Consider the following 11,787-nt stretch of genomic DNA (forward strand, 5'->3'; position numbering starts at 1 on the left):
CTGCAGAAGAAGACCATAACACGTTCTAGAATCTAGGAAATGCCTATGGACATCTTTTTATCACTGTTACTCAAGACTCATCAGGTATTTTTATGATAATAAAATACATTTATAATGACCATGTTTGACGGGTGTTGCTTTTTCAAATACACATGATAAGCGACTCAAACTCGCACTGATTTTAGATCGAGCAGCATTTCCTACTGATCCCAGAGCCGTGCTTCACGGACTAGCTACACATTAAAAAAAAACCCGACACATTGCATATCGCAGCCAGCTTGATTTCAATAGGATTGAGTGGTATCGCAATAAATTATCGCGCAGCTCTAAGTTAGTGTGTTTCTATCTGAAACTTTCAAAAAGTCTGCAAGTGTATGATGTCTAGTTTAAAAAAAAAATCTGTTGAGATTTTAAAAGTCTTGTAGTGTATTCCAGCCATTACATTATTTCTTCAACATAAAAATTATGCTTACGCAACTATTCCCATACTGTTATTTGGCACAACAGCTATTATGTTCAAGCAGCTGTCATTGGCATGCTTTTGAAATACAGTCAGCTGCTCGCACGGCTCTGTGAATGAATGAACCTCACTTAATGAGACAAAAATACTCATCCACAAGGGCTGGACTTCAGAGGGCACGACACCTGGCCGTGACATACGTCTATTAGATAGACAAGTTAAAAAAAACAGCTCAAGTATAAATTCTTGTATAAATACAAGTATAGCTACATTTCTGAATTATGTTGTAGGGCCATATTTAAAAGTATAACTGTAGCTATTGTGCCAATCAAACCATTCCCCCAACCAATACAAACACAAATCCCAAAAAGGGGCACAGGTAGGTTCAAGAGAACAATTGGAAAAATGTCAGTTTTTATTTTATTAAACCATAATACAATTATTGTGATACACTGATCTCTGTATTAATGTGAAGAAACTTTAACAAAATCTGTTTAAAGGGGTCATATGGCACAAATACGTGTTTTTCTGTGTCTTTGGTGTGTTATAAGTTGCCCATGCATGTATTAGACACGTAAAATTGCAAAAATTAAATTGTCGTAACAAAATACGCATTCTATCTAAAAGCGAATGCTCACCCAGACCTGCCTGAAACACCTCGTGTAACCACACCCCCACAAATCCACATCAGTTCGTGGTATGATTTGACAAAGACCGCCCAAATGTATTACGCAAGTTAGGTGGGCGTACCTGTCAGCACAATTGCTTTGGAACCTGATCTTCCAAATATGGTAAGAGGCGTTACATTTCCGTCACACGCTTGCAGTATTCGACCAATCACTACGCACTGGTTAACTGGCCAATCATAGCACACCTCGCAAAATCTGTGCGTTTCAGAGAGGCGGGGCAAAGAGGAGATACAAACATGCACTGTATGTGGAAAATACAGCGTTTTGGAAACTTTAATCGTGTATACACATTGCATTACATCTAAAACAAACGATAATATTCGTTTTAGCTGTGTCATATGACCCCTTTAAAATGACTCATATGACCAAATCCATTCATATTTGTGGTTTATCCGTCTTTTTTTACATAAGAAAAGAGGTCAACATAGTGAGATCACATGACCAGCTGAATTTAGCTCGCTTTAGTGCTTGTGACGCTGCTGTTATTGACCACATTTGCTCAGTAAATAGATGATCATGGCTGACTGTGACTACTATGAAGAAACCGTTACCTGACAACTTGCTCTTTAACATGACTGCCATATTGACCAGCACAACATAAACAAAAACTTAGGCCATCTTTAAATACTTTGGATATAATACTTTAAGCTACCGAAATTAATGCAGCATTAATGACACAGATTTCTGTGACCATCACTCCAAAAACAGCACAGATCCTTGTCTGGTTCTCTTACATTCAATGTTGAAGACCTGGTTGTTTTGACATACTGACAGCAACCTGATGTATTCTGCTGCCGTCCCTGCTGCCTTATTTGATAAAGATCTCTGCTTTATTTTATCAAACAGAATATGTATGGCATGCTTTAAAATCCTCGTAACTTTTTACACATTTACACTCTCCGACTGCTCTTACCCAGCTCCTCTCAAACACTGTCACGCTTCTATCACACACCATTAACTTTCACAGCAGATAAAACCAGCTCATAATTCACACCATTACGTCTCCTAAATGGAGTCGAACGGGCTGAGATGTGAGAGGGTGGAGAGGTCTCTTACCTTGATATTGACACAGAAGGGGTGGTAGCACTGGCCACATTGGGAGCAGGCCAGCAGTCTGCCCTCGGCGCCCTGCCCGAAACTCCCACACACCACACACATGTCCTGAAGACACACAGAGTCATCACACACCCAACCGTCACACATTCATCTCCCACATATATCAAGAGCAGCAATGCCTGAGGTGCGAGAGTTTCTCATTAGACACATATGCCTGATCTTATACAGACAGAACAAAAGGTTAAAGAGTTGATTTATGTTATTAAGAACCTCTTATAATGTTATTTAAAACAGCTTCTAACCATCCTGTACTCGTGTGTAAATGCAGTCATGTTTTGATGTTTTAAAAATACAAGCCGTTTTGAAAGTTTTGTTTTCACAGAAGCAAGACAAAGCCTCCTCTTTCACTGCAAAAAATGACATGCTTACTAAGTGTCTTTGTCTTGTTTTGTAGTACAAATATCTAAACATTCTTAAACCAAAATACAATTACTTGACAAGAAAATTGACCTAAGATATTTGGTCTTGTTTTATGAAAAATAATTAAGAATTCAGCAAGTTTCTGGTAAAAACAAGCAAAAAATATGTCCATGGGGTGAGAAAAATAAACTTGAATTAGGTAGGCTACTTGAGAAAAAGTTTATTTTTCTAACCCCATGGAAATATTTTTTTTTGCTTGTTTTTACCATAAATTTACTTAATTCTTACCTTCTTTTTCATAAAACAAGACTAAATATCTTGGGTCACTTTTCTTGTCAAGTAAGTCGCTTTGGATAAAAGCGTCTGCTAAATGACTAAATGTAATTGTATATTGATTTAAGAAGTTTTACATATTTTCACTAAAAACAAGACAAAAATGCTTAGTAAGGGGCCATTCAGATAGAACGTGTTTTTCCATTCCAATGTGCTACTTTCCCATTGTTTTTCTATGTAAACACGCGTTTGATGAACGTGCATGACCGTTAAGCTCGCGTTTCCCATCTGTTGAAGCATCTCTCACACGAGCGCCGCGTTTTTTTTTTTAAGAAAAATTCAAGTTTTACATGCAGCGCTGCTCATCGATGTCAGTTCCAAAAGCAGTGAACAAATCGGAAGAATTTGGAGGCGGGCAAGCGTTGCGAGCTTCTGTTTACAGTAGCAAGTTGGCATGACAACTGTTTTATTTGACAGCAACATGGCAGAAGAAGCGTTCTAGGTAAAAAAACATATCTGAGCCCTGCGTCTGAATGGCCCCTAAGAATATTATTTTTTGCAGTGCTTTAATGCAGAATGAGCATCATAAACAAACTGAAGGTACATTTGCATATTAAATAATCCTGTTATGTAAACAGTGAGTCTTGCTTTGCTTAGACCCTTGTTTACTCAAGGTGAAGCGTGTTTACTTACTTGCTTCAGTGTGAAGGAGTCCGAGGTGGAGAACATCACTACAGTGTTGTGCATGGAGTTCTCCTCCTCTTCTTTAACTACATATGGACAATCCATTAAGTTCACCTGGAACAGATCACATGACATCCGTTTACGTATCATCACAGGCTCAAAAGGTCAAATGTGGTCAACCCAATACCAAGGTTTTGGCCAAAAACCACAAACCCTACTTTAAAAAGTCCAAAACATGGCCATGTAATGAAGTTGATATTTCTGGTTTTTAAGCTTTATCTGCATCTTGTTGAGGGCTGTGAATCCCAACTAACTCACAACAGTATTTTTCATGATATATAATACATATGAAGAGTGTGGTTCCAAAATGAGATAACTCAGTTTTTATAAATTTTCAAAAATCGTGTTTTTTATAATGTAATCATGTTTTTATTGTGTTTTATTGTATTAGTCTGTATTTTTTTGTTATTTTGGCTTAAATCAAATCCAACCAACTGCAGTTTGATTGATATTAATTGGACTGCACAATAAAAAAAAAACACGATTTTTGAAAAATTTTAAAGGGGTCATATGACACGGCTAAAACGAATATTATCGTTTGTTTTGGATGTAATGCAATGTGTATACACGATTTAAGGTTAAAAAATGCTGTATTTTCCACATACTGTGCATGTTTGTATCTCCTCTTTGCCCCGCCTCTCTGAAATGCGCAGATGTTTTTACAAAGCTCATCGCTCTGAAAAGCGAGGTGTGCTATGATTGGCCAGTTAACCAGTGCGTAGTGATTGGTCGAATGCTGCAAGCGTGTGACGGAAATGTAACGCCTCTTACCATATTTGGAACATCAGGTTCCAAAGCAACTGTGCTGATGGGTACGCCCATCTTACTTGCGTATACATTTGGGCAGTCTTGGTCAAATCATACCACGAACTGATGTGGATTTGTGGGGGTGTGGTTACACGAGGCGTTTCAGGCAGGTCTGGGTGAGCATTCGCTTTTAGATAGAATGCATCTTTTGTTCCCACACTTTAATTTTTGCAATTTTAAGTGTCTAATACATGCATGGGCAACTTATAACACACCAAAGACACAGAAAAACACGTATTTGTGCCATATGACCATATGTGCCATATCTCATTTTGGAACCAAACTCTTCATATATACTGTATATCAAGACTCCTGCACTCAACATCATAACTGGGTTGTGACTGTGGGAAACATGTGAGGGGACCCAGTTTATCACAGGTCTGCTTGCACTTTAAGGTATATTCAAACAGAGCACGATGCAAATTAAAACCATTTGCATACCTAAAGAAGTTTCAATGCAAAATACAACCTGTCTTGTGATAGAGATTCACTTGCTATAATGAAAAATTAAACTTTAACTAAGAACAAATGAACACCAGCATGCTACAGACATATATCGTGGTGTAAAGGGTATAGCAGTGGTCCACTTTCTGACATGCCAGTTCTGCACATATGATCCAAATGTTGGTTGGTGAGGCCTTGTTTGCTCAGCTAAAAAGAAGAGTTTTGTCGTCTTTTCGGTTGCAAGGAGAATTTTAGAAGCTCCCGTGAAGGGGGTCCATATTATACTACACGGCACAGGAAAGTACTTGAAAGTTTGGATTCCAGTTTGACAAAACTTCTATTGGACAGTTAGGCCGTTTCCTCTGTAAAAAAGATTTCCTGTAAAGCTGCAACAATGCATATTATGTACAACACCACAGAAATCGAACTGATTTATGTGTATATTTTAATCCCAGTGGCATACTGTATGTTGTTGCATCGGTGAAAGTGTCAGCATTTGCTATTTTGAAAAGGCCATTTGGGCTGAGATCTGGTGCTAAAGATCTGCCGAGCGTGAGTGCATTTCTCAGGCTTTAATGTAAGCACTAAGCCCATCTGAATGTTGTTTTATTTATGGGGGCTTCATACCCCAGGGGTCACGACAGGGCTGCTCTCCGCCTTTAGCCTGGAGCGCCCCCTGCCACCTCTTCCAGACAGGTTAGCTCCTCTGGGTCGCCTCCTTCCGGGGAAGCCAGATCCACGACCCTAACAGACACACACACAGAAAGAAAATTTACATTTCCGAGACGCTAATTTGTTGGAAAATTGTGCAAATAAAAAAACAATACATTTTGGCAACAGATCTTTCATAAATAAATGCCATGCCATTGTACTTCTTGAAAAGAATCTTTCACATAACTAAGTAGCTACTTGTACTGGGATGTAGGTCACATTTACAATGTATTCTGTTATTTTGTCAATAAAAAATGATTCAAAATAATAAATACTGCAAACATCTGATTGAGTCACAGAATGAAGATACGCTTTTGCTGCTTAGGACAAACAATTAGCCAAATCCACCTCCAGCCCAGCCTGACATGGCGGAAAACTTTCTGGAAGGCACCAGAGTTCCGTGCATCTGTGTTTGTGATACAAACTCATCCATCCGTCCAAAGACCTGAACAGCCGAGACTCAGTTCTGCTCCCTGAACACTACACTGACTTCCAGATCACATTTCAGCTCAGACCTCTGCCAACTCGCTGGCTTTCTGAAGGTGTCACGTTGCGTTTGCATCCCGGCCTGAAGCTCTGGCCCAATTCCCACTTCCTCGCAGGTAATTACCTCACTGTAGCCAAGCAGCACTACCCAGACAGCACATGTCAACTTCATTTACTGAGATCGCCTAAGGAAGCTTCGCCTTTACAGTCGGCGTCTCATTTGCGCAGAAATGAATTATGGAGGGTGAAAAATAGACCAGGGTTGAGAAAGGCATTTCTGTAAATCTGCTCGACTCTGAAGCACGTGGACTAACACTGCATTTGTGATGAGATATTGCTGAAAAGGGAGGGATGCAACACTGGCAAATGGGTCTCATGCATGTGGAGTGAGGTTTTTCCAATGGTGAACACCAGAAAGTTTAAAGACAATATGAAATGACACTCACAATGCATTAACTTCACAAATATTATGCATTTCTGCCATACTAACACATAAAATGACTTAAATTGACTGGTATGTTATGTGGGATTTGGCCAAAAAAACGCCACGATGTTAGTGGGTCAAAGACGAAAAGGGATTAAACATAAAATGTGTAATATTGCTTTAAATTGTTTTTTTTGTTTTTTTTTTAAGTTTTCTTTTTAATTTAATAGCATTTTTGTTTTTGTGAGGAAAAAATAAATATCATACATTTTCCCCTGATTTACAGAAGACTCCCACTAAAATGTCATTCAGTGTAACAATCTTATCAGGCATATTTACAACAAAAATCTATTTTTAGGACATATTAAAAGAGTAATTACTTTCACCTCAAGTGCTAATTAGTTGTAATTTTTCTTAATTATTTGCCACTATCCTAGGTTTTGCCCATTTGTCAATAAGAATTTTTGACTCATTTAAAGCACAACAAAATGTAATATATTTTAATATGCACAAGTTAGAATAAGCACGTTGTTTGAATTTGTACATAAATATTGTGTTACACTGAATGACAAATTTAACATTATATCAACTAAATTTTGACATTTTATTCTCCAGAAACCATAAAGTACACATTTTACTTACATTTAATGTGTTTTCTATGGACATAAAATCACTTTTGTAAATTTATTTTGATGGGGACATCTTAACATCTTTGACCCTAGTACAAGTGAACATACACAGACAAACCCTGATCTGCTACTTGGTACTGTTAGTCCCAAGAATGTGTTATCTTTAATTTAAAGAAATAAAAATGTTATCATCATCATTTATTCAGTACCATTTGGTTCAAAACCTGTATGTGACTCCTCTATGGAACACAAAAGACGACATTTTGAGAAATGTTTCAGTGGTTTTGTGTTCATACAATGAAAGTCAACGGGAGTCAGTGTTGTTTGGTTACCAACGTTCTTCAAAATATCTTCTGTTGTGTTCCACACATACAAGTCATACCGGTTTGAAAAGACATGAGGATGAGTAAATGATGACAGAATGTCCATGTTTGGGTGAACAATACCGTTCAGAGGAAAGCATTCTATAGGACAAAAACCTCTATTTCTTTGTGCATATTCATCAATACATTTGGTCCATTTTCCCACAAACAAAATACTGTAAATATTTTTAGACAGATTGGTGGGATCTTTATCTGCTACACTGTCTCTTATTTTTTCAGAGACTTACACTATTAGCATTGTGTTAAGATGCCATGTCCAATGAAAAAGCATTCTGTTCATATTTTGCAAAACCTTTCTGTTGCCTTGTTTATAACAGTCAGTCACTGTTTATTATTTCTCAAAATCGATATGACCAAGTCCTCAAATCGTATTCTGACAACTAAACCAGAATATAAACCAATGGAAAAAAATCCCGTTATAGTGCAACCAAATCAAAAACATGGACTTGCTGATTGATCCCAAAGTACTACACCAGCAGATATCCACTGACCCACACCCACCCTAAAAGCCCAACCACTCCTCAACCCTCTCATCATTTACCAATCTCATGCTCCAGATGGGCAGCCCGTGCTGCGGCCTGGTCTTAGCGTTGTCCCAGGCCTCCATGCGCTCTGGAGACCAGGATGGCGAATTCACCACGCTACAGTTACTCCATGCACCCTGAGGTAGAGTGGTGGAGAGGAGGGGGGGTTGTAGATTGGTGGTGAGGGGAAAATGAGGGGCAACAAAATGCAGCAACATAAATGTGAAAGCCAGCATATAGACACGTCAAATAAATGCAATACATCCAGATAAAAGCATCAGACCAAACAAATAAAGTGTGAGATTGAGTAGCTTGGGACAAATTTCTGAAACATGACAGTGACATCACGTAAAACGTCTGCGTCTTGGACGTTTGACATAACGGGCTTACAAACGCCATGCGTGCAGTGCTGGTATGCGTGCGAGTGTCATTTAGGGAGGAAGTGTGCTAAATTCTCTTACAACAGAGGAAAAACACAAGGATTTTTATTATAAGGCATCCGTCTCTATGGCAGCAACCTCATTTAATGGTGTGTTTACAAAAACAAGCATGATTATGTCAGCATGACAACGAGTGGTCTTTTGAGATAAACACAGAGAATTATGTCAAGCGTCACGGGGAGCCTATAGCCTGTTTAACAAGCTAATGAGGGTTAGTCTGTGTATTTACAATGCATAACACAATCACTGTGACGACTTTTTGTTTTCCTAAATGAAAATAACTTCAGAATTATAAATAATAAACAACAGCCGCGCCGTGGATGCTCTTTACTGTGGTTTATGCTGTCATGTATAGGTTTATCCCAAACTAACAGGTTAAAGGAATGTTCAGGTTCATAAGTTAACTTACATGTTGCTCATGATCATTTTAGTACTTATTTTTTGTTAGTGCTTATATTCTGTACATAAATTTGAATAAGGTTTAATATAATGTAAAGTCTTTTGAGACTACCATTCACTTATAAACATTTTCTGTTTACTTTTACAAACAGAGATGCGCCAAAATTATTATTAGCAGTATTCAATACATATGCTAAACAAAGCAAAACTGGTAATTGAACCGGAAGATTCCTTTATGAAAAAAACAAATTGTTAATGAAGTTCCATTACAATATATCATTCCTTAAAAACAAGACCAAACAAACACATCAAATTAAAAACATGTTAACTCTGGAAGAAGGAAGGATTAGGGGACTAACACGCAAACATGTCTGTGAATACAGAAATGTTAAATTATGCATAATGGTGAATAATGGAGGCGCATTCGTTTGCAAATCAACATTCATGCAATGTCAGTTTGGGTAAATGTTGAGAAAGAACATCCAGTCCATCAAAAGAAGAAAACGAAAGAAAGAAAATAAAGAGCTGCACATATTAACTGAAGTTGCTTGGTGTTGGGTAAGTGCCCAAGAGACACTTTAATAAGCCGTAGTTGGAAACATGAAATCTCATTCAAGTTCGCCCAACAGACACATATTTTCGAATGAAAAACTTGAAGCCAATCCCAAGAGGACTCTGAACCTTCTGGCAAATTCAGACCGCAAAGTAAGCCTGAGTTTTCTCTGAAGAGAGTCAGCAGGAGTTACTTCAAGAAAACGCTGAAATGCTCAAACTTAATTTGCACAACAAAAAAACGTATTCTCTCTCATACACCCACGATAACAAGGGAGCGTGGACACACTCTTACGCAGACTTAGAGTGTTTTCACACTTGCTCCTTTTCAGGGGTCAGAGTTCGCTGGGTTTTTGGCCCATGTGTGAACATGGCAAACGATCTCAGACCCCTTGAAAGCGAACCGAACCGACAATGGCCATTGAGCATGGCACAGTGCAAAAGGCCCGATGCCCAGCTCGTATTTGACTATGACTTGAAAACTGTCCCGAAGCCCTGCCCTAGGAGTGTAAATTTGTCAGGCTGGGGCTGGAATGTAGATACGAGTCCTCTTTCAGGGACAGAGACAATGTGAACATAAAAAGAACTCGGTCCTTTTTCATTTGGTCCACCACTTGGTCCACCTAAAGGGGTCTGAGTTCGGTTCTTTTAAAGAGGACCCAAGTGTGAAAACACCCTTATACAGAGAAAACCAGCAACCTCAGTTGGAACTAATGACAGCTGCCAATCTTTTAATTTACACTGCGTCCAAAAGGAAACAAACTTACACAACACAAAATGCAACATTCTGCATGGTCAGAGTTTCTACAGTAGGCACTAACGTAAATCTTTCCTCAGGTCAGTTTTGTCTTTCAGGTCAGGTCTACGTGCCTAAATGTACAAAACAACACATCCAGCATAATGGCACAGTCATCTGAACGCAACCTCATTTACAAGGTTTTTTGCCATCACAATAACTGCAGAACACACAGTAAACATACAAAGCATTAAATGTCCCCAAAACCTGACCAATTACAAAGGGAGAAACTAGCCAAAAACGTTCAGTGATTCGAGCCATTTTGCATGTTCAGGTCTGCTGACATTGTATGGCAGTGTTGTGGAGAAATGGCATGTGGTTGGAGTTAGCAAATTTGCAGAAGCTAACAAAACTGCTGAAACAGCATACAACATCTTAAAGTATATAGAAGAGTGCTGTGCTTGCCATGCGCTAACCAAGCATTGCCGTCATCATTTGCATAGTTGCGTAGGGTGTGTTTTGGGTCTAAAGCCTGTTAAACAACAAGCCGACGCATAGAAATTAGTCAATGTCTGGCCACTTTTGATTGTGGGTCTGCCTACTTTTATGACGCGATTTGCAGTTTTCGCTAGTCAGTCCTCGCTGAATTAGCATCTAAGCATGCCAGTCAGTCAAACAAATCAATCTATTATAGGCTGTTAACTAGCTTGTATTTTTATTATACAATAAATACACACTATATTCGCAAATTTGTGTATAAGCTTTGTTTACAAATTGTATTTCCACAGTTCAAGTTCCTCTGTTATAGATGGTTTCAAAGCAACAGCATAAACAAGCTTAACCACGCACGTACGCGTTCGTGGACTGCAATTAACTTCCAGCACACGTTCGCAAAAAATAGAGTGCCTGTAGATTTTTTCTGATAACAAGCAAAAGAAACCGAGAAGAACCTTTACTTGGCTAAACTTCTCTCTCCAATATTTTGAATTTAGACTCCGATACCAAGCTCAACCGCTAGATGTCAATGTCCCATACGGTTTCTTTAAATGCGACAAAACTACAGGAGCCATTCATCAATTAATACAATTATTATACAGTAATATAATAATATTAATTAATATTAACATCAACATCAATTAAATAAAATATAAACAGTTTTATTATTACAGCCAGACCAATAAACAAACACAGACCAGAAGTTTACTGCAGTCCAGGCTCACGCATCCGATGAAACTGTCTATACCGTTCTGTACGACAAATAATGACTACTGCCACCTGCTGGTATAACAGAGTTATTTCCATTTGCGAAGGCGCAGAACATGCATGGTAGTTGTCCACAGTCTTTGTGATGTGTTTATGTGCAACTTTTTTGCCTCGACGAGAGACGCGACTCCTCACGGTTATATCTTTGGCATGGGTTTGATGTGTACAGGCTTAAGCCACACAGTGGGGCAGCGGTAAATTTGCTAAACTCCTAATAAGCCAAACACTGAAAAATAAAGAACAGTTAAATCTTTGTTTTGCAAGCATGTGTGGATTAACAGCGAAGTTTCCTTTACTGGATACAAAAACAGGGCAATGCCAGGTTTCATTTAGATTTCTGACAGCCT

At 38.5% G+C, this 11,787-nt stretch overlaps 1 protein-coding gene across 1 annotated transcript in view; it reads right to left on the reverse strand.

The window, feature by feature from the left end:
• Positions 1-11,787, reverse strand: part of kmt2ca (lysine (K)-specific methyltransferase 2Ca) — a 122,429-nt gene that overhangs the window by 38,298 nt on the left and 72,344 nt on the right. Inside the window, 4 exon segments of the mRNA XM_057328655.1 lie at positions 2,206-2,310; positions 3,592-3,696; positions 5,521-5,637; positions 8,068-8,187. Of these exon segments, the coding sequence (XP_057184638.1) occupies positions 2,206-2,310; positions 3,592-3,696; positions 5,521-5,637; positions 8,068-8,187 (447 nt within the window).

Source organism: Triplophysa rosa, unplaced genomic scaffold, assembly GCF_024868665.1.
Source record: "Triplophysa rosa unplaced genomic scaffold, Trosa_1v2 scaffold62_ERROPOS344091, whole genome shotgun sequence".
Classification (NCBI taxonomy): Eukaryota; Metazoa; Chordata; class Actinopteri; order Cypriniformes; family Nemacheilidae; genus Triplophysa; species Triplophysa rosa.